The following is a 27,464-nucleotide window of genomic DNA, read 5'->3' on the forward strand; positions in this document are numbered from 1 at the left end:
TGTTTATTATGTTGAAACTGACACCTTTATGATTCTTGTCTACTTTTTAGACATAAAAATGTATAAGACTGATTTCAGATATGTAATAATAACGTCTAAACTTAACACTTTTAAGGTTTACCAGGTATATTTTAACAGCTTAAAGTGCTACAGCTGCTGAGAAGCTACAATTGTACATGCTAGCTATAGTATGTTAGCTACAGCATGCTAGTTGTGCATCCAGTGGATTCGCCAATATTCGCCTCTTTCCGTCACGGCCACGAAGTTGTCCCATTGGCTCCAACCGTCTGCCCGCGGCGGGGAAGGGAGAGGAGGCGGTGGCGAGCAGCAGCTCAATGACGGCAGAAGCAGCGTTGACAGTTGAGAGCCGACACAGCCCACAGCTGGGACCCACGCAGGCCTAGCTGTATCCGAAACAGCGTGAATGTGTGACGGTAAAGACGGGGTGCGAGACGCCGCCTGCGAGATGTTACGGACCGGCTGCGGACTGCGTGACAACACGGCGCGGAGACGAAGCGGAGCGGAATCAGTAGTACAAGTAAATAAATATATGGGTTAACTCTCTACGGGCAGTTCCTGGGAACACACATTATATTAGAAAGGAAGATTAGGTCGCTGAATTCCTGGAAACTCGGAGTCCAGAATGGGAAATGTGGCGCTTGCAGGCTGGGGTTTATTCTCAGAAGTTGACGCTCAGACTTCGGCTTCCAGCGGCGTGTAGGAGGCTTGTGTGCCAGTGAACCACCATCCGTCTTGCACGTTTGACAGATAGCCAATCAAATCTGTTATTCAAATCGCTGCTCTTATGTCAGTGACCTATATCCCGGGCATGAACGCCAAAATCCAGCAGTAACCTCCCCTCCGGTCCAGACAGCATGGGGACTAACGGGATAGAGATTCAGGCGAAGCCGTCCACAGAGAAGTCCCGGACGGAGCAGCCGGGCGCAGAGCCTCAGATGGAGCCGAGAGATGCTCCCCCGGAGGCGGACGGCAGCAAGGATGGACAGCCGGCGGGCAGCAAGTGTAAAATTGCGAAGGAGGATAGTGCCGTGCAGCTGATAGACGGAGAGTCCAAGCCTACTCTCTCCGCCTCCCCTGATGCTGAATCTGGGGTGCAGCTGGAGATGCACAGCCAGGGACTCGGATTTGTCCCGCCAGAAGGAGGCTGGGGCTGGCTCGTGGTTTTTGCTGCAACCTGGTGCAACGGATCCATCTTCGGGATTCAGAACTCTTTCGGGATCCTCCATACGATGCTGGTGAAGGAGCACACAGACCCGGAGGACCAAACCTCCCAGTTCAAAGTGGGTGAGTACGAAAAGCAGCAACAAGTGGACCCAGGTGATGCACTTGTAGATGCACCAGCAACCCTAAAAACATAGATCTTCACCAGTTTTTACTTCGAATACAGAGGAATCTATTTCAGCTGGTTAAATGAAACAAAAATAAATAAAAACGGGAATTTCCAACCATTTTCAGTACATAAACAACCATTAAATCACTTTTTTAGTTTAATGGTTCAGTTTAAGCTTTGATGCTTAAACCCTTTCATTTTCTGCTAAACTCAAAATTATTACGTCTCCCAAATAATATGTATTTTCTCTTTTATGTGCATCTAGTATGTTCATTATTTAAGTATAAGATGGCATGAAGTTCTTATGGGATAGCTTTGACCCAAATATTTACAGACAGAAAATGTTTAAATAAAAATATGCAACACACTCGAATTGCTTTTAAGTAAAATAACAAAATTACTCTTACTGCTCCTAACATTACAGAGAGATTTAATTTACAGATTTTATTTATTTATTAGCAATATTGCAAAGTTATATTGCTATTTTGATTTTGCATGGAATAAACATCTGGTAAACAGTCAAATATGTCTGTTTTGTAAGTGGGGGAGATCTGAAGTAGCCTTCTTTCAGGGAGCTGTCTGGCAGTGCTCAGCAACTGGATTCTGTTACTTTATGTCATACAGCCAGAGAAAACTCCAGTCACTCTGAACCTTCCTCTATTTAAACAAACTTTAAGATGTAGCGATATTATGATGGAAGCATTGTGCAGTTTTGAGTCTCTAACTTAAACTTGAGCTTAAAATCTCAACCCCTGCATATCATCACATTATTCAAAGTCCCAAGCAATATTTTAGATTTCCCATGTGAGATTATTCCAGCAGTGTTAAACACTTGGTGTAATGACATGACCCTGTAAGCAGTAACACTAATGCCCTTAAATGACCACGTCTGTGTGTTATTTGTTCTGTAGCAGCACTGCAGTAACGTCTGCTGGAAATTAGCTGTAATTTGTGAACAGGGAACATTTTTAATAGATTTTTTTCCACTTTGAGGCTTCAAATTATGGCACACATAATTAAATAACATGAGATTTATGAATAACTGTATAAAAAAGACAGAATCAGGGCAAATTTTATTTTATCTTTACAGCTTGGAAAGTCACAGCAGTTCCTATTTCGCAATAATATGCACATATTATGGTTCGCTTGACAAATAGCTATGATCAAAATATTAGGCACTGAATTCATTGTAATCACTCAGCCTGCAGTTATATGACTACATACAAAGGTGAAAATGCATGTGTGTTAGCTGCTGCTTAGTGAATTATTTCTTGTGGGTGTTATTTTTGGCATTGGGTTCCTCCTTTGGTTCTTTCCCGTTCTCACCATACAGTAACACTTGGAGGGTATTTTTCTAAAGTGTTTCACAATCACCAGCTATGGTACAAGGCAGTGTGTGGGAGGAGATTAAATGGCTGCCTGTTATTAATTATTATAGATGACAAAGTGTGGAAAAAATAAATGAAGACCTTCTCTTGTGTTATTATTTTTCTAAATATAAATGTGAATTGGTTGGATGCTATGTTTTTTACCCTACATTGAGGAAATTGTTTAGACTGGAGTGGCTGCTTTAGATCCAGTGTCTGTACTGCAGAAATTGAAAGTCATTCTTTTGGCTTCAAGTGGAAAGGACTATTGAGAATCACTTTAAAAAAAGCATGTGAAGCCAAAATAATAAATTTTTCTTTACAGGTTGTTAAAGATCTGTTTCACTTTTATGCTTCATCTCAAATATTTATTTTACCAGGCCTTCAGGGATGCAAAAGGAAATCTTGAAATACCACAACGGGGTGTGCATAAATTCTTTTAACAGTAAAATGGTGGTGTGGTGGGTGGGTGGGTTGCGAAACACAGATGGTGTTGTTACTGCCCAGTGATTGTAGCCAGTCACAGTTTCATTCCCAATCTTTTCACATGCAAACATGAAAGACTAATGTTTTTAAAAAAAGACATTTAAAAAAAACGTGCTGCTTTAATGTTCGTGGGGGAGCGAGCCCCGGGTAACACGGGTGTGCCCAACGAGGGAGAGAAGTTCAAAACAGCTCGCTGCACCGGCTGCACAGTTTGCGAATCAGGGGAATTTGTGAGACGGGGGCAGAAGAAAGGCTCGACAGGAGCGGCGGATTAATTTTTTATCAACGCCTAAAGTAATTTTGAACTTTGTGCTACTGATCTGAAACAGAGCAGAAGGAGCGCTGCGTTGAATAAGAAACATATTCCTCACTCTTTTCATACAAATCTGTTACTTCATTTGAAAGGAAGGAGGCTGGAAAGTTTTTGAAAGACTGCATTAGACGTTTTGTTGGTAACGTTTGGACTAACAGCTTATCTGTTTAAAATGCATCGTAATGACTCCAGGCAGAGTTGACACCAAGCAAGTAGAAACTAGTCAGACTAGCCTGAGATGTGCTCCTACAACTGTTGTAGCATTGCCCAAGTATATTTTCCAAATAGTTCTGTATAATTACACCATTGTTGTCATTGTGCGGCCTTGCTCTGTGTTATTTGGCTTGGCTCTGGCCAACAGTGGGGCAGGACGAAACTTCTGAAGTCCATGCAAAATTGGGGAGGATGATGACAGATTTATTTTAGTGTTTTAAAGGTTACGGTTACTTATCTGTTATTCTATTCTTGGGGTTTAAAGGTGTTTTAATTATACGGTTGAAAAAGTGTTGCTGTGGCATTTGCTATGTCTCAGCTCTATTGAGAATAGAGTAAAGCCACTCTGCCCCTCCCCTACCTGCTGCTTCACACTTACAGGCAGCAGGCGGATAGAAAGCAAACGTGGTTTACTCTGTTTAAACTATGCATACATTTGTTTTATTCAAAATTTATTGTTAAGTCAACTAGTTGGAAGCCGAATTCAGAACATAAGTAAAATAAATGAAGTCAACATATTATTAAACCAAGAAGTACTAAAGCATACTCAAGACTCAAGAGCAAGGTCCTTATTCCCCAAAAATGAGAATATTTATCATCTTAACCCAAAGAATTAATATATATAGGAACAGAGTGATTAATTCGTGTTAATTCATGTTTTTGAGTCCAACTACTGTATAGTTTAACATGAGTTAAACAAAACAAAACAAATCTAATTTTTAACATTTCCATGAAAGTTTTGATTAAACAATTGCCTCTTACACACAGTCTCTTTTTGGTTTTAAAGGTATTTTTTAAATGATTAGTGTTCGTAGTCTGATAATAAATTATTTATTTCACTTGTGTAAATATCGTGATTCAGTAAAAAATAACCTCGGCTTTTTGCCAATTTACAACTTAATGCCACCTGGAATAAATAAGCAGAAGCTCAAATAAGTTTTGCACCAATAAACTGTACTAATAACCTTTTCTGTCCTCATAATGTTAAGGGACAATTAGAAAATTGTTGGATTTTCTTGCACCGAGGAAGAGATGGACCATTTTTTGATGGTTTTACATTCACCAGAAACATTAGAGGAAATTCTCAAGCATTATATTTCATGATCAGTGATCTGCTTTTCTTGAGGGCACTCAAAAAAGCACAATGAGAGTAGGGGTTGAACCAATTAGTCGACTAGTCGACTAGTCGACTCTAGGACATCTCGCGAGTTTTTACATTTCATGTCGACTAGTTGCAGTCATGTGATTGCCGGTGGTGACAGCCTGTGCTGATCTGGCAGCACAGTATAGGTCACAAGACACAAGAAAAATAAGTTAATACATTAGTTTAAATAATATGTAGATGGATGCATATTTGTGGTTTTACAGTGTTTTTAAAAGGAGATGGAGTTGCAGCTGCAGTCCACTACAAAACACGAGCCGTCTAAAACTCGCCCGATCAGAGCGAGCCGGTGACCGGGAAAAAAGTCAGACGTGAAGAAGATTTTTTGCAACTTTTTGGGCCACATTACCAGAGTTACAGGGGATCAGCAGCACACAGCACCAGTGCTGCCGAAGAAATCCTTGATTTTTTTTCGCTACCACAGATCCCCACCATGGCGAACCCGCTGCAGTGGTGGGCCAGCAACCAGGGCAGATTTCCCCGTCTGGCAAACCTCAGCAGAAAATATTTAGCTGTTCCGGCAACCAGCACTCCCAGCGAGAGGATTTTCTCTCTCGCTGGGAATACCATTACGAGAAAGCGGGCAAGCCTTCATCCGGCTCATGTTGATGCCCTTGTTTTCCTACATGTCAACCAAGAAAAACCCCCAACAACTCTTAGCGAAGAGAATATTGACAGCGAGTGAACTTTATTTACCCCCCCCCCCCCCCGCCCCCTCTTTTTATTGTTTTTACATGCCATCTAAAAGATGTGCGTTTCCTTTTGAATGTTGGTTTCCCAGCAACTTATTATTTATCATAAACTATCCCGATGTTTTGTTGTTTCACTTGTTGCTGTTCTGTGTAAATGCCGTATTTTTCCGTGAAAACGGGTAATAAAGCCTGTACGTTACTCCAAAGCTTTGCGTCTTGCGTTGCTATGACGTCACAACGACTAGTCAACTCGACATCGACTCGACTTTTATCATGTTGACGTTGACTAGAAAATATCTTAAATCGTTCAATCTGCTGAGTCAGCAGAGCTTCCTGCCGCGCATCGGGCGGAGGAGAAGCAGGTGGTTTCGTTGAATTCAGCTGTAACCAAACGGGATCCGTTCATAACAAGTTTGGCTTGTGATGTTCCAAAAGCACCATGTAGTCAGTGTGATAATTTGACTCCTATAGTAACTATCCAGAGATCATCAGCATCAGCCGGTGTTTAGAAAAAAAAAGTCAGACCCGACTTTGTGCAACAAACTTTTCCCCGCTGCTCACGAAGAATCTCCATAATAGACTTAGTAAAAGCAGGAGAAGGGGAGAGTGTGTGTGTGTGTGTGTGTGTGTTGGGGGCGGGGGTCGATATTTGCCGTGAAAATAGCTAATAAAGCCTCCAAGTAGTTGTGAAGGGTTTTTGCGCTTACGTCACTATGACGTCACCGCGACTAGTCGACATCGACTCGACTATTATCATGATGTAGTCGACCTTAAAAAATATGTAGTCGTTCAACCCCTAAATGAGAGCACTCTCCAGGGTCCAAACAAGTTCATTATGACCCGAACAGCCTCTGGTGTATTGTCCACCTTGGTGCTGAATTGTCTCTCTGCAGTCTGAGATTTCTCCAGGATCTCTGCTGGCAGCTTGAAATCCCAAGTTGGCAGAACCGACTTACGGCTGGCTCTCTGGCATTCCAGAGGGCAGGGGAATGGGTTCAGGTTGGATCATGGTCTCATGAGCTTTCACACTGTTATATGAGCACATAGATACAGACGGTAGAGATTTGCTGTTTTATGAGCGGGTGCTTGATTTGTCTTTTATTTGGAACCTTGTTTAGTAAGATTGGAGAAAGAGAGCAGCAGGAAATGCATCCAGCAAATGTCCTCTTGACCATAATTTTCTGTTTATCAAAAACACATTTGTCTATTTAGAGATGGAACCTGAAACATATTTTGCAACTTGTAAACACACATATACTGTATCTCATATTCTTTTGCAGTAATATTGATATCCAAACAGGTAGTTTTCAGCGACTCGCAGCTTTGAGAAGCTAAGAATCTTTAATCATCATGAGGATCTTAGGAACATTCAGAAAGCGGCAACAAATAAACAAGTCATGAAGCACAAGGTTTCCCCCAGAAAACTTGCTAAGCCCGGTAGTTGGGTCCTACGGCAGTCATTCATTCAGGGGCTCGTTTGGTTTTTTGAGTTAAAATATGTTTAAAGTTGACACGAAATTTGAAAATATAACTTCATAATTATGTGTTATTGAAAGATTGGAAGATTAATATCTGAACACCAACTATAAAGACTTGAAAAATGCAAAAAAAATTTAAAAGACTCAAATAAATAAGTATTGCTTAGCCTGGCGATCTGCCAGGCTTATAATACACTGGGGAAAACCTGAAGCATCCAGTGATTTCTGCTGTCAATACTAATTTTTGAACTCAGGCTCTTTGAGGACACTCCCCTCTTATCTGTTGCAGATGATTTTGCAAATATTTGTCCAGCACTTTTAGTTTCTTACACACATAAAGTTTGCTCCAAAGAAGTCATCACATCCAGGTAGCGTGTGAAAAAAGATCTGATGTTGGGATTTCCTGTAATTTATTAAAGGCCCTTGGACTCTTAGCTTTTCACAGTTTGCTGCTTTTCTGCAAGAAGTTTTTGAACCTGAACAAACTTGTCTGAAACAGAGCAGACAGTATCCATCAGGAGAAGGATACTCAAAGTTTTATACCAATGTTTATCATTCAGGGCACTTTAAGATGGAGTCACCATCTCCAAAATTATCAAAAAGACAAGCTGGATGCTGATCAGTGAGGCTAACAAGACACTAACACTGGGGTTTGTCAGCAATCTGCTATAGAGTAATGAGACAGAAGACTTTTGTTATCAAAGAAAACATCCAAACATGAGTAAAATTCTCCCTAAACTTTGTTGATTAATGAGTTTCTGATGAAACTAACCTAAATTAAAACATCAAAAGGATATTGTGTACTATTGTAAACCTTGGTGGTAGCAGCATCATAATGTGTGGTTATTTTTCTAGATGAAATTGAAAACAGATTTAAGTAGTTATTTTGACCCCAAATCTGGAATCCAGGAGAAGATGGATTTTTCTGCACATTATGCAGCCCAGCCATACATCCATTAAACCCAGTAGCTGGCTACTGGGTTATTGCACCTTCCCATTTTTAATGGTTTTACCTTCAAACTGATTTGTCTTTTTTAATTTAAATAATGCAGAGTAAATTTCTTATTAAATCTGGGAAAGGATTTAAAAGGATTTATTAAGCTTTCATTTTTTTTGCATCTCAACCTAAGCACATTAACTACATCTGTACGGTATGTGTACAGATCTGTGAGCCACGGTACGCCTTAGTGGCTCACTCAGGCGTACTGTGCATTTGATGCATTATTTTGTAATTTCTTAATTTTCTCTATCAAAGAACCCACAGCTTGTTTTTTTTTTTCCATTTAAATCTCATAACATAAATTCAATTGGTAGGACTCCAAAGAAAGCTGAAAATCTCTACCTAAACTTAATTTCCTGTCGTTGAAGGTTTAGAAATACCATGTTAGTGTTTCAGACCAAAATAACTTTTAACGTCACATACTGCTGCATGTTCCATCTCCAGCACCTGCTGAGGACGTTTTATTTGGCCTTGAGGAAAATGTTTTCCATATCAACACTATATTCGTGTAAATCCATGTTTCCATTAATAGTGCGAAAATATGTATGGCTATTGTTTCCCTCTCGCAGTGAGAAGTCCACACAATGCCAGCCGCAGTCTGCTGCATTGTTTCATTGACTGAATATTTCCTCTTATGTCTGTGCGAGCTACAAACAATGTCGTCAGAGAGCATTTGTACAATGAGCTGTTTCCGATTGTTTGGCAACACCTTGTGCATGAAATCAAATTTTAATTGGTGTGTGCGAAGTGGATAATATTATTTTTTTACGCTCTACAGTTTTCATTTATTTGCATTACCCTTCAGAGCTTATTCTCTAACATTAATGCTAAAACCACGCAGTTTACGCTCCTTTATCAGTTCTAGTTGCTTGACTTGAACAGCAGTTGCATGTCAACAAGTGAATTTTTCTTTGTGCAGTTGATTAATTTGTGAACGCTGCGGTTATGTAAACGCACGTTTCATCACCAGGCGGTTTTAAAAAGGGGTCAGAGGCATTAATGACTCAGGGTGCATGCTCTTACGGACTGCACATTGCTTACAGCTTGAAAAAAAGTGTTGATTGGCTTGGCATGCACAATGTTTATGAAGGCACAGCTGTGTAGCTGCTTGCATTGCGTAGATCAAAGAACTCCCATACACACATAAAAACATGGAGATTGTTCTGCTCTGCCTGAAAACAGAACTTGAAAACATTCACTGTGATGCTGTTTAAATGTGCACAAGGTTTTACATTTTTTAGAGGAAGCTTCTTTAACTATTTTAGAGTTCCTGTGCTAGAAAATGCTTATACAGAGGAAGTCTGAAATACCTGCTGTCAGAATGTGTCTAAGCAGAACGAAGAGCTTGTGAGCCCACACAGAAACACACACCTCTCTATTTTATTGCAAGTTCAGTTCACAGTGTTCTTTTTCCTTTTGTCTTGGAGTCCTCTAGTCTTCTCTAATGAGAACGCTGCACTCCATTTATTCTCAGACTTTTGCTTTAGTCAGAAAGGGTTTCTTTTTTTTGTTGGGGCGTTGCGGGGTGACGGGTGGGTTTTATTTTGTGCTTTAGCAGCACATAGCACTGAAATATGGGTTTGTGGTTTTAAACTTTCAAGTGAATGCTGCCTTCTTAACAAAGCTGCTACAGGGGCTGCTGTGGTGGTGCAGGGGTTAAGCACAACCCACATAAGAAGGTCTTAGTTCTCAACGCTGCCGTCGAAAGTTCGATTCCTGGCCTGGTGACCTTTGCCGCATGTCTTTCCCTTCTCTCATTACCCATTTTCCTGTCAATTCACTGTCAAATAAAGGCCACTAGAGCCAATAAAACCTTGAAGAAAAATCCCCCAATGTGGTCCTTAGTATTTTGGGGAAGAAAAATCTGAGTTTGATCTTTTCTTCTTTGGCCTCTTCGGTCCATCTTTTTTTTATGATCTCTGTCTCCAGCCCGTGAAGCACATAACATACTTTATTCTGAAAATGGACTCTGCTGGGTACAGTTCGTCCTGTTCTTTAAGAGTTCAGGTTGGGGCCATGCAAAAGGTTAATGCTAGCCTGCTTCATCCACTGCCAGTACTGCTGTGTTTTTTTTATTGTTTTCCTTCTAGAACATCCAGGTCTGATCACATTTCGACAATCCTGCCATTATGTCGATAAAAAGTTGATGGATTTGAAGGTTTTATCACGTTTTTCCCACTTTGTGCAAGTTCTGAATTTGCTTTCAGTTGCTTTATGGCATATACAGTTGATGAGAAGTTGGCGCCTCCCAATGTTTAGGAGGTGTCCCCTCCTTGCTGCTGACAGTAGAAAGACTAGCTTGCTTTTTGCAGGACTGCAATTTACCTCGCTCCAGAATCTTATAACAAACTCACCTAAGTGGTGGTTTGAGAACCGCCAATTAATCTACTTGTGCCACTGGCAGAGAAACAGATCCTTAACATCATAAAGATGCTTACAACCTGGGGCAGTGGTCTTATTCTTCCAGTACGAAGATTATTCTTGTAATTGTGGCCATAAAGCTTCATCTTCTTCTCTCCTGATCTAAGCCATTTATCCATAACGTATTTGACTCGTCCATATGAGGACCTATAAAGTTCCATTGTAATTGAAGGTGCTGATTTTGTAGAAGGGACTTCTTTCTTGATTACCACCTTCCATGCTGATATAAAACTTGCTTTATTGTTGAAGGCAACATTAGCTAACCCGCAGTTCTCAGTTTGTGCCAGACTTGAGCGTTTGTGGTCCTTGACTGGCTCCTGAACATTTGGACCAAATTTCCTTTCATTTAGGTGAAGATCTTTGAAACTTGGACACATTTTGTTGTTCCAACAGGAAGATGATTCCAAACATTTGTCAATGCCAGTTTTGGAAGGGTTAGATTAAATGTGATGAATAGCTTTCATGAAGCCCGATCTTATCTCTACTAACATTGGGTGGATTTTGTTTAAAAGATGGTCAGTTCCACCAAATCAACCAGTTTTGAAGAACCCACCTAATTTGCCAATATGAAGTCTAATATCCATCCACAATTGTTAGAGCAACCACTGACAAATGCATTAACTGTTGCAAAAAGCATAAGGTTTCTATTTAGGGACATTTATCCAAATATGACTACGATGTTTATCTATAGTTGAGATAAACATACAATAAATGTACATGTTATACATTGTTTATCATGAAAAATTTCTTAATATGATAAAAATTTTGAGTAATGTTGTGTGAAACCCGCCAACAGTGATCGTAGCGTGCACTCCTGCCTGTCCGTGGTTCAGTATTCACCTGTTAGCAGATTTTTTTGTTGACCAAAACTCCAGATACTTTGTGGAATATTTCCCTTTTCGTTGATTTCACTGATATTTCAAAATGCAGCTTGGGAAATTTAAATACCTAGATTCAAAGCTACGTGACATGCTATTGGTTGGTGTTCGCAAAGCAGCCAATATTTCTGTGATAGTCCTAAGACAATTTTCACTCTACATATTAATGCACATTAAAGTATATTTGATGTCTGATCTATATAGGCATCTATAAATATGTTTAGCTGTGGTCTCAAGTATTGGCAGATTTTAGCTATTTGCAGGCTGCTGTGGTCTCTAATCCTTACGAACACAGGGGGTCTACTGTGTTGTCGTCTTTGTTACTTTTAATACTTTCCCCTCTTAGTTCCCTGCGATCATTAGTACGCGTCAGTGAATTCAAAAATCTAATTAAATTCAGATTGTGTGTGCAGCTTATTGATGAAAAACACATTTCTTTATGTAACTTGTCTCCTGAGTAACCTTGCTATAAAGATTTAGGTTTTTAAAAGCAGTATTTGTGTTTGTAGGTTTATGGCTGCCCCAAAAAGATTGCAAAAAAGTTGTGAATATATTTTTTATCACTTTTATTATTATTACAATTAATACAAGAAAATATTACTTTAATTTAATTAATTTAATCCTTAATGTTTAAATTTGACTCTATGCGGCTTAGAGAAGATTCACAGTATTCAAATTTCTGCATGGAGTCTTCTTTTTGAAACTCATCACGGTTGTGTAACATGCAATAATTTCACTCTGGAAAAAGAACCGTGCAAACTAAATATCTAAAGCCCAAAATCAATGGTTTAGTTCACATTTTTAATAAAATGTAAACTTCTGACCTAAACTGTAAGTGCATTGCAGTCTTGGGTGGCAAAATAAAACAATGGATGTAAAACAAATATTTGTCTCAGATATGGGGATGATGAAAATGAACAGTGTTGGCCCACATTGAAGTAAACACATAGAGTGTTTGAGGAAGAGACATGCCTGTGGTCTTTCCTGCCAGAAAGTGTTGACGCTGGTAAACTGAGTAGCTGCTTGAGAAGATTTGAGAAACGCTGTCAAAATAATGTCTGTAGCAGAAACTTTCAACACTGCTGGCATTCATATCTGTCATCTAAGAGAGCTCTGATTGAGCTCGCAGAATATTTGACCCTGTATGTCATCAAGGAAATTATGCAGAAAATATTAAGCTAAAGGTGACAAAAATAGTTGACAGAGAAGGGTAGACGAAGGTAAACTCATATTTGACGTTGAATTTGTGAAGCTCCACGGTGGGATGAAAACGTTCCTCCTTAAAAACTTGGAAGATCATTTCAGAAATGGCTTCAGAAGTCGAGCAGAAACATGCAGGATGTTTATGTCCAGCTTCACAGCGATGACCATCCTAAGCTCATGTTTCACTTCACTGCATAGAAGTCAGACGAGGTCGTCACCTTTTTCCAGTGACCTGTTGCATCAGTTAGATCACAACCAGCTTGGTAGACATTCAAGCTACCTTTGCTCCCCTGGAGACTTGAATCAGGCATGTGTTTTTGTTTGCTCTACGGGGCACGCTGTGTCTCTCAGAGCCATTTGGCTTGTTCTGCTTGCTTAATACTTAACAAAAACACTTTGAGCCACTTTTTGATCTGTCGAGACACTAAAAAAACACATTTATGTGAAACTCCAAAAAATATTAAACATATATTTTTTTAATCATTTTAAATTACATTTTTAAACTTCAATTAACTGAAAGCATGTTGATCTTTTGCAATACTTTATTGGTTATTTATCCACTACTATGTAGTAATGTTGTCTGACATGACATTTTAGGTCTTAAACAATCACTGTGCAGGATCTTTAAGCAGAATAAAATAAAAACATTATAAAAAACTTTATTATTAAACTGTTAAGCTATTAGATATCCACTTAAATTGCTGAAAAACAAACTTTTAACTTTCTAGAAATCTCATATTTGTGTCTCATTCATGTTATTTGAACTTCCTCTAAGGAAGCTAAAGTACATAATCAGACATGAGGTATACTGTATGTCTTCCTTTCACTACAGCTTCCACTGAAATCACAGGTTTTACTTGTTCAAAAATCTTATAGAATAAAAAAATAGGGCAAACGTAAATGTTCTGAAAACAAGCGAGGAAACTGATGCAAGAGTGTTTTTTTTTACCAGTGTGTCTCATGTGGTAATCAGAAAACTGCCACATTCAGAAAGGATTATAAAAAAGCAGGATTTTCAGGTTCCTTTTTTCCACCAGTTTCTGACAGACGTTGCACACACTAAAGCTGGTTAGCTGTTCAGAAAGCCATTTTGTATGAATTTCTTCCAAGTCCAAGCAGTATGTGATGGATTAAAAGCAAACTGTGCCCTTTGATCCATAGTTATACATAACAATAGCCCACAGGGTTTTAATTATGAAATAAAAACAAAAAAATCATGGTGCAAGGACTCTGGTGTTTGTTCTGTGGTCACCCAGGGTCATATTTACTTTCAGTGATTGCCACAACACATGCGGTTTCCACACTGTTTCTAATGATGGTTCTGTCTCCTCTCTGCTCTCGCTCTGCAGCCTGGGTCGGGGCCCTGGCCATGGGCATGATCTTCTTCTGCTCTCCTGTGGTCAGCATGTTCACAGATCACTTCGGCTGCAGGAAGACCGCTGTCTGTGGGGCGACAGTGGCTTTTATAGGGCTTCTCACAACATCATTTGCAAAGTAAGATGCCTATAGTTGCAGTTGCATAGTCAATGCATTTTTACACCTTTCTTCACTTAGACATACTGTACCAAGACAGATTGCACTTTAATTTAGTCAAAAATTGATAAAATGATAAAACATGTTAACATTAATAATGCTGCTTTATTTCACTCTGTATGAAATAAAGAAGCATTTCATACATCTTTATTTCATTGCAACCGTTGAAGACTTTTTAAGAGAAATACATTTTTGAGAGAAGAACATAAAAAGATATGTGCTGAGCTTTAGTTACTGGTAAGTTACAGCAAATGTCCAGCGGGGAAAGTCTCCTTAGCCAGCCAGAGAAACAAACTCTGCTCTTTATAGGTCACAATGAAAACACTAATTTGGTCCAACCCAACAGACTTTTTTTTCACTTTTGCCCATAAACTTGTTACTGTTGCAATATTTATGGATAATTCCCACTGGAAAACATATTTTATTAATAGTAGATAGCATTTTTGCGATTATTTTGCAGTTTTTCTTACAATTAAGCTTTTCTTCTTTGCATTTGCAGCTCCCTAATCCTTCGCTACTTCACATATGGGATATTGTTCGGTTGTGGCTCTTCCTTTGCCTTCCAGCCGTCGTTAGTGATCCTAGGTCACTACTTCCGGCAGCGACTGGGCCTGGCCAACGGTGTGGTGACGGCCGGAGCCAGCCTCTTCTCCATGGGACTGCCAGTTCTTCTGGACTAGATTGATTGGCCCTCTGGGTCTTAGCAGAACCTTCCAGATTCTCAGCCTCTTCATGCTGGTGCAGGCCCTGCTGGCATTAACATTCAAACCTTTACTTCCCACCGTGGGAGGCAAGGGCCCACCGGGGATGGGCCTCGGCCCTGCTGAAACCCAGACCCAGGCCTCGGCTCAGGGGATGAGCAAGTGGAGCAAGGTCGTTGCTGGGGTTAGGAAGTACTTCAACCTGCGTGTGTTTCACATTGTGACGTATCGGGTGTGGGCGTTCGGAGTAGCAACAGCTGTGCTGGGATACTTTGTGCCATATATCCATCTGGTAAGAAAATCTCTCCTCAGTATTGTGTTCTGGTACCTTCAAGAGTTAACAGTAAAACATCAACTTTGGCTGTTTTAAAGTCTTAAGCATGGTTTAGTTAAATACTGTGTCTTGTTTTCTTCAGGTTAACTTCAATATATTTTATGGGGATTTTATGTGATAGACTGACACAAAATATTAAAAATTTGTCAACTGGAAAACAGAGGAGGGATGCATGGTTTTTATGACGTGGTGTTCGTGCATGTTATATGTTTTTCATTATTATTGCGAATACATAAATATTTAGTCCAACTGAGTGTGTTATTATAGTGATAATAAAAATGTCGAATCACTGCCAAATCAAAATGCGCTGTTCAGCTTTTTACGATGATAGCCGTTTAGATTTCATGATTGCAAAATGTGACCTTGAAATTTAGCTAATTTAATGTGAGATATTGAGGGATGTGAATGAACTGTAACGTTTCAACACAGAGGTTCGAAGTCGATCTCCCTCTATCCAGATGTCGGATGTTCCAGCTCCGGCCTCCCTCTGACCGGCCTGTTGTTTCAGGCCCGGGCCCAGATGTAAACACAGCCCCGGCCTTTGTATTGGCTCGACCACCTCAGGAAGCCTCTCCTGTATGGCCTCTCTGTGTCCCTAAACATGCTTATCCTATGGCCACTGAGGGATGTAGAGCTCTTCAAAGCAGAGCAAATATTTCACAAGAACCAGGAGTCTCAGGAAAGACTTCAGAGGGCGGTTTCATGTTTTGGGCCTGGTTTGGGGGGTTATGGCTAAAGGGGAGTGAGGGAATGTGATGTATATGTACCGGGTCTTCCTGTTCAGCTGTTCTAAAGGTCTGTTGATGAGAACATTTTGTTATTGTAAGGCCTTGATTTGGGACTGGAGATGAACAATTTCTTCTTCCCACAGAATAGTTCTAGTTTTTTTTTTTCTTTGTTGTAGGTGAAAAGTTGTGCAGAAGCCTGTGCAGCATATTAACTTTATGTTTAATTTCAGATCAACTTTGTGAAGGAAAAGTTCAAAGAGAATAAAAAGGAATGGGTGCTGCTGGTTTGCATCGGAGCGTCGTCGGGGGTGGGACGACTTGCCTTTGGAAAGATCGGAGACCTCATTCCTGGTCTACGGAAGATCTACATGCAGGTGAGGAAGTTGTGGAATATGTGGGATGATGTTAGTACTTTGTGTTTCTATGAATGCTGTAACATTATCTGCATTGCAAAAATATTAATTTAATTGAGTTTTTCCACATTTTACGTCATTATAACAGGCTGCATCCTCGCGCCCACTTCAATGCATCGACTTTAAAACTTTTGTGTAAACACCTGAGTTATAGATATCTGGAGCGCCTCTAAAGTCTCTAATCAATGCTCTGCTTGTCAGTTTAGGTGGATGCCTGTCTTGGTGGTTTGCATTTGTGCTTTACTCTTTCCACTTTCAGTTGATGAATTGAAGAAAGCTCGATCAGATTGTCAAACCTGGAAAAGAAACCTCACCCTGCTGTAAACCTCTCCACCATTTTGTCCCCAACCTGTCTGCTGTCTTCCTTTGGACTAAATACAAATGCCTCTATTTTTACATTTTATTTGAAAACCATGCATCATTTTTCTTCCACTCCACAACTATGTGCTACTTTGTGTTGATCTATCGTACATTAAGGTTCGTGTCCAAAAGGTGAAGAAGTTAAAATTATATTATTGGTTTTGGTAAAGATGATTTTTCAAATCTTATTCAAAATAATATTTTTTGCTGTGTAATGTTTTCACCTTCTACTAGTGTGGAAATTCAGTCTTTTAATTATAAGGATGATTTATTTATAATTTATGGTTCACAGGTTCATTTTACAAAATGCTTTCTCTACTAAGAGGTGAAGGAGCTTTACTGCTACCAGAGAATTACATAGCTGCTTATTGGCACTGATTGTTCACTTCTAAGAAAACAGGAGGGGGCAAAGCACAACAGACGGAAGCAAGAAGGGTTTATTTCTCCCTGGCGTATATACAGAGGAGCACACAGTTTATGGACTGGCTCAATCTGACAGAATCATTTGCAGACGTCATTTCATAATATTTACATTTACAAGAAGAACTGGGCTGAGAAATATTTATTCTAAGTGAATTCTCTCTGCTGTCTGTAAATATTTGACAGCAAAGAATAAAACATAAAAAGCATCTCCTATTTGATTCTCTTCTGCAGAGACCTGCCAGTTTCTTGTGAGTGTACAGTGGCTACAACCTTCTGTCATTCTTAGATGGCAGAAATTGGCCTAGATGTCCCTAGAATAGCCCAGGAACTGTTTCCAGTGTCACTGTCTACAGTGAAAAGGGTTTAACATGAACTCTGATTTAGAGGGCTGCTGAACAAGAAAAAGATGCCCGCACTAAAATAGACTCCTTCAACCACGAATGAAATTTGAGGCTGCCCACGTGAACAAGTCAAAGGTCTGCTGGAGAAACCTTTTGGTCAGAGGAGACAAACTGAGTTATTTGGCCAAAATGACTTGTCATATGTTTGGAAGAGTCACTGGGAAGCTTTAAAACTTAATAAGACCTTGCTAACGGTCTAGCATGGTGGTGGTAGTATCAACCTGTGGGACTGTTTTGCTGCCAGAGCTGCTCAAAAAGATGACCTCCAAATTCTTTCTCTACTCCTCAAATTATGACAACATGACTCTGACCCCAAACACATCTAAGCTGTTTTCAGACTGAATGAAGCAGGCATATATTACATTTCTGGAATTGCACCTTTTTAAAAATGGCAAAGAATTTATAAAAACTGCCTTTGTTCCAACAAATCAACCCATTTAAATTAACTTTACCACTGCTGATGAACAGAGTAGTCACAGGTCTTTGTTGATAGGTACACAAATGTGTAGTTATGTTTAATGTTGCTGTATTTATTTACTTAAGCCTGCATTTACAATGTTGAGACTACAAATTAAAACATGTAAATTAATAATTAGATTGACAATTAAAATAATAATAAATAAAGCAAGTGTTATTTGTAAAATGTGTTAAAGTTGAGTCACATTTTCCTATCACTTCTAATAAAGAAAAGTGACATTTAATCATAAAAATATATCTTTAAAGTCTCATTATGATTTGTAGCCATTCTGTCGGTATGTAAATTATGTTTTAATTTGGTTAGAAATAGTGTGTAAATTATAATGAGCAGGGTAAGATTGTAAAGTTGGACAGCCTCGATATGTTTTTATCCACTGCTGAACCCTTCTTAGAGCGTCTTGCCTGTGACTATGAAGGGTTTACAGTAACACTTTTAGCTCATTGTGAATACACGCAACCTCTCCTTCTCTCTTCACAGTGTTATTGTCACAGACCTGGAGCTTACTTGAATTAGGCGGTATTAAGTGATTGGAGGAATCTGAGCTAACTAATGCTTAAAGCGCTGATAAAAATACCACAGAGCCTTCAGACCTCATGATGTGGTTCAGAGATTTCCTCAGATTTGGATTTCTTTATCTCAGATTATTTCCCACAGAACAAAGAGCTTAACCAAGAGTTAGTTATTATAAATTTTCTCTTCCAGGTGGCGTCCTTCATGGCCCTGGGCCTCATGTCCATGATGATTCCTCAGTGCGCGGTGTTCGAGGCGCTGGTGGTGGTGTGTGTGTTCCTGGGGCTTTGTGATGGTTGCTTCCTCACTATGATGGCTCCCATCGCCTTCGAGCTGGTTGGCCCCATGCAGGCCTCTCAAGCCATAGGTTACCTTCTGGGCCTTATGTCCCTCCCAATGACGGCAGGTCCACCAATTGCAGGTGCGAGTCGTTATTTCTTTATTTCACTTCTGAGTGGTAACGTGTTCTATAAGGAATGCATTGTTGCAAAACCTAAGCTGACTGCTGTTTACAGGAAAAACTTCCACACAAGGGAAGACAATATGTCAGAAGTAAAGGTAAAGTGGGACAAATGCCTTGCTGCTTATACAATGGTTTGCATTTATAGACGTTTGGGACTGAGGCCAGCTGCAGGCTGCTCAAAGGATTTGTGTTGAGGTTAAAAGCACAAACAAGGTCGGAAGTCAGTCCTTTACCGCCATAAGATAAGATGCTCCTCTTATGGTTCCTGAAATTATAACCACTAAAAACGAATTTGATGACTCAGATGTGGTTTTACTCTGTCTTGCAGGTCTCTAGGTTCAGATACAGATTTTACTTTCTGCTTTAGCACATAACTCAGTTATTAAGTCGGACTTCAGATGATAAACCTTCTTATGTAAAATTTATTTGTAACTTTACAGCAAAATATTGATGTAAATCCTAAAAGCTTTGACTGCAATTTAAATGCAGATGTTCTAATAGGACAGAAATTTATTCAATAGTTACTTTAGTTACTTGAAACCATCTTAAATGATTCTCCGTTGCTTAAATACACACAGTGTCCCTCTGTTCTGCTGAAATAAAAGGTCCGGCTTGACGAGGATCTAGTCTGAATGAGGACAATTATTGCACCGAAACGTTTAAATGTTGTTCCGCTCTGTTGTCCAGGTTACCCATTCTCTATTCACTCATGGACCCGATTGCACCATTGATGCAGTGCTGAACCTTTTTGTGCAGAAGAGCAAGCCAGCAAAAAAGCTGCTGAAGTTCTACTTAAACTTTGCTGACAAACGACCGGGCCTCATTTTTTCAGTCTACCTCTCTGAGCTTGGATGCGTTTGGAACAGACCGATCTTGTCAAAAAGCTGTCTGACAAATCCATATTCAAGATATCATACAGTAGGAAAGAAAAGTGGATGCTGCGGGTTAAACAAGATGATGCACAATTTCACACTTTGACTTGACGGGAGAATAATGTGCCTTGCATGAACCAAGAGTTTTTGACATCCTGTTACTCCTCGTAGCAACGCAGCTGAAACTGCGTCAGATTGACAGGAGAGCATCTGTGAATGTCAACTTTGCAAATCTCGCCAGAGATGTTCATTTTTGGGCTTTGACTGGGCCATCCCAACACATAGTTATTCTTTGATCTAAATCAGTTGTCCTCAAACTGCGATGAAACGAAAATCACGTTTCATTTTAATCCCATCTTACCGAATCACCTTCTTCCACATATTTGCTGAGTTCAATAAGTGACTTGTAGTAAACCCTTATTCTTCAAAGAGTAATTGTGGATGTTGATTCTGTCAGCAGGAAGGATCTCTGGTAGCTTGCAACAAATCAGAAGAAGCTTCTGACTGAAGACACTTTTGTTAATCATGACATGTTAACTCAATTTCTGGGCAGCAGAGACAATGTTTCACAGTAGCTTGTCTTGGATGACACCATCAGTTGTTAGCAAATACTGCTAATCCACCTAATTTGCTTTTGCCTCTTTAAATCTCTGTCTAGCTGTAGAGATTTAAAGAGGATTTCTTTTGGCTTTGCTTCAACAATGGCTTTCTATTTCCTTCTCTGCCATAATAGCATAAGTAAAAGTTATGCTGTTGACAGATTCTCACATCTGAGCGGAGTATCTCTGCAGCTGTGACGTATCCTTTCCATTTATAGACGATAGGTTGAACAATGCTCCTTGAAACTGTCAAAACTTTGTTCTATAACTTCATTTTAATCTTCAGGGTGTTGCTCGTTCATTAGAGTTATTTATCCAACCTCACAGAAATTCACAGGACAGCTGGATTTAGAATGAGATTAAGTTAGCCATTATAAGCTACGCAAACATTTAAGGGGTATTTATAGATTTCCAAGAGCATATGTGGAGAAAATGAGCAACAAATAGCTCAAAATAAGCCTGCAAGTCTTCCTACCCCAAAACTTTTAAAATGTTTCCTTACTTCTTTGAGTAAACAATGTTTAATATTCGCTTGTGGATCTATTCACAGGTCTTCTTCATGGCTACTTTGGCAACTACACAGTAGCTTTCTCCCTGGCTGGGGTACCTCCTATGATTGGGGGCGTGGTGCTGTTTTTTGTGCCCCTGATCCACCGCAGGATCCAGCGAAACCAAGAGTCGTCTGAGGAGAAGTTGACGACTGTCCACATGTTGCCCACCACCCCACCTGCTGGGGAACCCAAGAGCTGCTCCAACGGAGACATCCTGCCTGGTTATACAGACGTAGAGACACACATCTGAGTCACGTCTTACAAAGGTAACATCCTTTTTAAACCCGCAAGTGTTAATAAGAAGCTTTTTCTTTTCTTTTTTTTTTACAGTATTTGTTTGTCATTTTTGGTTTTCTGTTTGTATTTACAGGGATTCAGCCCACCAGCACTTTTTCCATCCCTTGAATCTCCTGTATCTTTCACAGAAGTCTCACCTTTGGACTTCATTTCTGGTTTACCTATAATCTCTAACACTTCCAAATCTCTGCCGGTTGTTTGCATTTTTTTTGTTGTTGTGCAAAGCAAAGTTCAGAAGCGCAAGCCAGCTAGAACCAGCATGGAGGGCCAGAAGATGGGGGTTCAGCGCTGGATGAATGCAACAAATTGTCAACGAGAAGAGTTTTCTCATCAGAACTGTGTAAAAACACACAAACCTCCAAGGAGGAGGGAGAGAAGAGAGATCAGCAGTAGATTCTTCTGCATCATTTATCTTACAATCATTTTATTTTTTTAAATAAATTCATTCTTAACATGAAAAGCTAGACGAGAGATGCATTTTCTATGCAATTTCTTCAGTTTCTATGTATTGAACCTCACACGTTTATGTTAAGAGCTCATCCATTTTATTTAGTTTGCGTTTCCTAAACAGTCTTACTTTCATGGGTTTAGAGTTTATTCTGCAGCTTCTGCTTTCTTTCCAAACCACCAGAAAATGGGCTATTCCTCTCACAGATGAGCCACTAAACACAATCACCTCGAATTAGCTGCAGACAACTTTTAGGTCCTGACCTTTACGCTGTAGGAACAGGTGGGGTCAGAATCGCTCTGCGATCAGGACGGTTTGTTTCCTGAAACCGTCCTCTTTCAGGAGACAGATGTGTAGATCTGGCAGCTGGTAGTATGTTACATGTTTTTTTTTTTTTTTTCGGTTCTCTCTTTTCAATTTTGATCCGTTCCTCGTCACTGCATGGGTACAAGTTTGGTTTTACAGTCAAATGTATAATAGGCTGAGCATATTATTGATATCTAATCATCAAACCTTCCGTCGTTCTATCTTTTCTACATTTAGTAAGGTGCTAGATAAATCTGCTTTCACTATGTTTCTCATAGCTTTGAAAAATAATCAACTGTTACTTTATTTTGCTGTTTTAGTGGAAAGGAACTCAATTATGGAGTAGTTAGGAGAGATCTAGTATTCCTTCAATAACCTTTTTTATTTTAAATACATACAATACGTTGGAATAATGTAAAAGTTGAAACATTTTCTTTTTTTAAATGTGTGTTACTGTTCGTGCACACACAAGGTTAATTACCAATAGACAGCTGAGCTACCATAATGTAACATTGATAGATCAGTAAATAACACTGATCTCCTGTTGTGGGACTTTTCAGCGCATTTATAAACGTACGATTACTCAACTCTGACTTTTAAACAGCATATATAATAATTTTACACTTACTCCTTTTCAGCTGTGTTATGACTTGTAGCTTTTAATGGCTAAATTCATTGTTATGACCGAAATAGAGAAATAATATAGAGAAAAGAAAAAATAAAAACAGGAGAAAAATCAAATTGGAGCCAAAAGTTACCAAAGACTGATAATGTTACTTCTGTAACACCAAACAAACAATATCCACTCCAGACAGTAGAACGGTATCCTGAGATACTCATTAAACCGTCACCTTATGAAGGGATTCTAAAGCCCCATCTACCTGTAACCTGCAGGTAAAAAACTGTCATTTTAAACACTAAAATATTTCTTGCATATTTTAATTTTTCCTCTGGTTCTGACCAGTCTAGTTACTGCAATGCCAGCTGTCACCTGCGTATGTTATATTAGCAAACCTTGTGGTTTGGTTTCTGAATAATTATATTTTACTGATTTTCTTTCTTTTTTATATTTAGGAGTTTTTATATTTTATGGTTCTAAAATATAAAATATGCCCTTTAGGCAGTCAAAGGAAGAATAGCAGGTGGTGTCATGTCAGAGCAAATATCAGCTCACACAATCCTGTCAATATGTTAGAACATATAATAGTCTAAGAACAAAACATGATGTACCTTCCTTTCAGAAGTGACTCCATAACTCTGCAGAAATGTCCTGAAGGTAACAAAACGGGTTTTTTGTTTGTTTTCGCCCAAATTCTGCACATCTAAATGTGATTCCAGATTGTCTGAAAGGAAAAACTGTCGTCCACAAAAAGTTCTGATCCACTGCAGTGTTACTCATTAGTTTTAAGGTTGAGGCTGGTTGTGCCAGCTGATTATTTTGATTTCAGACTTCTTGAATTGACGTTGCCAAACGAGACAAGCTTGGGCCGTTTCTTAGATAATTGCGTTAATTTGCTGCTTTTCATTAGACTCAGTGGAGGGCACAGAGTATTGTTGAGGCAGTAATGAAACACAACATCACACCCCTGGCGACCCGAACGGGGCAGTTTGCAGTTATTTCTCTCACTGGGACCACCTGCTTCTGCTGTACTGTAGACTAGAAGCAACGCTGCACTACTCAAGCATTATGATCGGATAGAAACAGGAACAGCAAAAGGTGAAGTGGGGAAAAGGGAAAGCTGTGGTGCTCAGCTAACTTTCCCTCTTTGTTTAGATGTTTTTACCATCAGGTCTGCTGCTGTGCTGTAACAGTGTGCAGCCTGAAAGCTACACAAACCTTCTCTTGAGAGGTTTCCTGCTGGCTTCGCCAGACGACCGACGGTTCCTGAACACTTATACCTCAGTAATCAAATGTTCCTCCGCAGTCCAGTTGAATATCATGCTGACATTCTCCATTTGTGGTATTTTTCTGTTTGTGTTGTATTTCTGTTTTGTGTGATCCACAGTTCTACCAATTGCCGTTCATTGATCATGCCAACATTTACTTTCAACGTTTTTGTTCTGCCTCTTGACTTTCCCTTTATTAGCTCTTGGCTTTTACTTTCATGCTCACAGTTTAAATGTCCCTGCTATGCGTCTGTAGGATGGTCTTTTTTTGTCCTTTTGCTAAAGAAACCTTTAGATAAATGTCAAATATCCTTAAATTAATCAATAGAAACACTTGACTGTAAAGACAGGAGATCAGAAACACCGGTTTGACTACATTTTTAACCCGACAAGTTTTTTTAAGTTTTGTGGTTATACAAAATTGCAAAAGATGCTGCCTATAAAAGCTGCATGGAAACCGCATAAGTAAACAAATGCCCTTTGCAGATTTTGTTTTTTTTGTTTCGATTGTGTGAAATATTTTTATTGAAATAAATACAGAAGTGTGTTTATATTTAGCTCCTGCACTGAAGCAAAAATATTCAATTATGTTGGAATTAAACATTGCACTTAGTTAGTTCTGTAAGTAAAGGAGGGCCCAATGTCGCTACAGTCACACATTGAGGGAAACGTTTAGGGGTGTAAAAGTTGTCCAAAGGGCCAAATCTTCTGGCAGCCATAAAGTAGGACATTGATGTGAAACCAGCTGCCATTTAATAGCTTGTATAGATTCTGTTTATGGTCTGAGTGGTTATTGTTTGCCCTGTTTTATAATGACTTTGTCGTCACTTTGTTAGTCAGCAGCTTCCACCTCTGTCTTTTTACGCAAGTCGTTTCTTGTTTAGTCACTTGGACTAAAACCAAGTGGTGAAGCGTTAACCTGTGAAAACCCTTGAATGGAAATCTGCCTTACATTAACCGTGTCATTAGCAGGTGGCCAAGCTGCACACCAGAACAGGATTTGCTTTTAACTTTGAAGAATCCCTGCATGTCCCCGCTTAAAAGTAATCAAACTTCACTTTCACCTAGCTTCTAGAACCAACCAGGTGCTCCTTTTTTTTTATCAACTACTGTAGATTTAAAACAGGAAACGGAGCTGATTCGATGTAATTTGTAATGGTTTTGAGTTATGATTTGTTGCTGTTTGCATTGAAAGTGCTGGCAGGAGATTTGCTGTGCTGACTTATCTGTGAAGATTAGAGCTAATATATAATGGTGAAGGAACGAAGTGGATGTAGAGTGATAGAAAGCATTTGGATGGGCGAAGGTGTGTGTGAGTTTAGTTTGCCAAAGTTTTTTTGTCTATGCAGCATCACTTGTCCTGTTACTCTGACCGTTGAATTCTGAATGCGCCAGACTCCTGACGATACAGTGCCTTAAAACTGTGTTCATGCTCTTGCACTTTGTCACATTACAACCACAAACATCAGTGCATTTTATTGTTTTATGTGACAGATCAACACAAAGTGGTGTATAGACTAGAGCTGCAGGTGTTTATTGTGATATCACTACCAGAGACCATTGTCCATTTTCTCAGCAAAAAAGCTCAAGCTTAGTCAGATTACATGTAGAACGTTTGCAGAAGTTATTTCTCAAGTCTTGGCACTAATTCTCAATTGGATTTAACTCAAGCTTTGATTAGGCCATTCTAACAAAAGATGGTGGCTTAATCATCCAGTCAGAGCTACAATGAAATGGTCAAATTCATAGTTACTTTCCAGATGTGAATCTCAAATCTTTCCCAGCCTCTTAACAATTGTTCCTCCATGGGGTTGTTTGTGTTGCCAACCAAAGATGTGCATCCCACAGCATGTTGCTGCCATCACCATGTTTCACACTGACATGGGTGTGTTTGTTGTTTGAAACATTCAAACAAATGTTTATGTTTTCATCTAAACCATAGATGTTTAGGCCCATTCATTTGATCCACATCTTCAACCAGCTTCCCTGTTCCTGCCGATAGCATCCCCACAACATGATGCTGCCACCACCGTGTTACACCTGTGGCATAGTGTGTCTTTTTCTGTTCCGTCAGGTTTGATGTATGGCCGTGTCTTGGTAGGCTTCACAGTTGTGCCATACTACTTCAAGGTCCTGGTGGAGTCTGTTTGCTTATTCGGTAACTTTTGGTTGGACTGAACCTCATGTAGTATCAGAGTAAAAAGACGTTAAACCACAATTTTCATATTTTTGCAACTTTTCCAGTCTGTCGGTCTGTTGCATAAAGTCCCACTGAAATACATTGAGGTTTGTGGTTGAAGCAAAAATAAATGCGGGAAGGTTCAAGGAGCCTGAATACTTTTGCAAAGCACTGTAAATGTTTATTCAGCATCGAAAGCTACGAGCTGCAGTAGATACTCACAGCGAGGCCTCTTGTGAGATATCACTTTAATGAGCACCAAACACTAATACTAGTTTTCATAATAGTTTGAACATGTGTTTTTCTAATTAATAACTACCCAGGCTTCCTTTCTTTGTATTTCTTTCAAGTCGCTCTTTTTACCTGCAGACTGCCCAGCCACACAGTCTGCAGTTTGAAGCCTCGGTGTGGGAGGTATAATTCATGCTCCATTTGACATGTGACAAGGTAAAACCTCCCTAGGGCAAAATCCCCAGTTGTTGCAACGCTCTGGAATTCATGCTAAACAGGTCGGGTGAACTTGAAAAAGTTTGAGCTGTATGTTTAAGCAATTCATCTGTTCTTCTTATTTAAAAGCGGCCAGAAGGAAGAAGCTGGCCTCTTAAGTTTCATCTCATTATCGGACTCACCGGCTTGAAGTGAGTCCAGACTTTTTGCAACACCCCGGTCTTGTTATTCTGCCGTGCAGCGGGCCATTCCCCTGGACTCCTCTGACCTCAGTCTGCTTTACTTTTTAACTGGTGTGCTTTACCTCACTTCCAAACCACACAAACACCTGAAACCGATAGCTGAAGGGCCGATTGTTAGAAATCTGAGCCATGATACACAACATGTCTGCACTTCATAGACTGCCGGACTTCCAGCAAGAATACTCTGGTGTATTTTTGCCAGTAAAGATCTGAATTTCTGAATACCATGTGAACCTTTCTGTGTTTTTCATATGTACAAGAAACTACAAAGTTTTTATATGTGTGTTGCCATTATTCCAGCTGAAGATATGTTTTCACAGTTACCGTTTGGTTTTGCTGGTCATTGTTGTTTATGGTCCTACGTTCATGTTCAGCCCAGGCCTTCCCGCAGCTTTACATGTTGAAATATGCAGACACTTTCAGTGCAGAAGTCTGTCAAGCTTTCTTTCTCTGTAAACTCCAGCAGGTTGCTGAAACTAAGCCTCTTTTGCCTCTCCGCACTTTGCAAAGCTGCAAGCTTCTGTCCCACACCAGCTCTACCGTTTCATCTTTTTGTTTAATCCAATGTACAACATGATCTATCTAACATGGTCAGTAAGCACATTAGATTGGGAATTTAAGTCATGCTGCTAGGAAAAATTGTCTTTGTGTTTTGTTATAATTTTGAATCCTCATCAAAAGAGTCACATTTTTTTTCTATTAAACTTTCAATAAAGTGTAAAATTGAA

The 27,464-nt window shown here is 39.6% G+C and overlaps 1 protein-coding gene across 1 annotated transcript; it reads left to right on the plus strand.

The window, feature by feature from the left end:
- Positions 1-27,464, plus strand: slc16a2 (solute carrier family 16 member 2). Its single transcript, XM_032554653.1, is given in 8 exon segments — positions 1-1,305; positions 13,914-14,058; positions 14,597-14,771; positions 14,773-15,090; positions 16,091-16,234; positions 18,638-18,866; positions 20,930-21,196; positions 21,301-27,464. Coding segments are annotated over 7 exon segments (1,692 nt in total). The 5' UTR covers positions 1-875; the 3' UTR covers positions 21,181-21,196; positions 21,301-27,464.

This window comes from Xiphophorus hellerii, chromosome 23, assembly GCF_003331165.1.
Source record: "Xiphophorus hellerii strain 12219 chromosome 23, Xiphophorus_hellerii-4.1, whole genome shotgun sequence".
Taxonomy (NCBI): domain Eukaryota; kingdom Metazoa; phylum Chordata; class Actinopteri; order Cyprinodontiformes; family Poeciliidae; genus Xiphophorus; species Xiphophorus hellerii.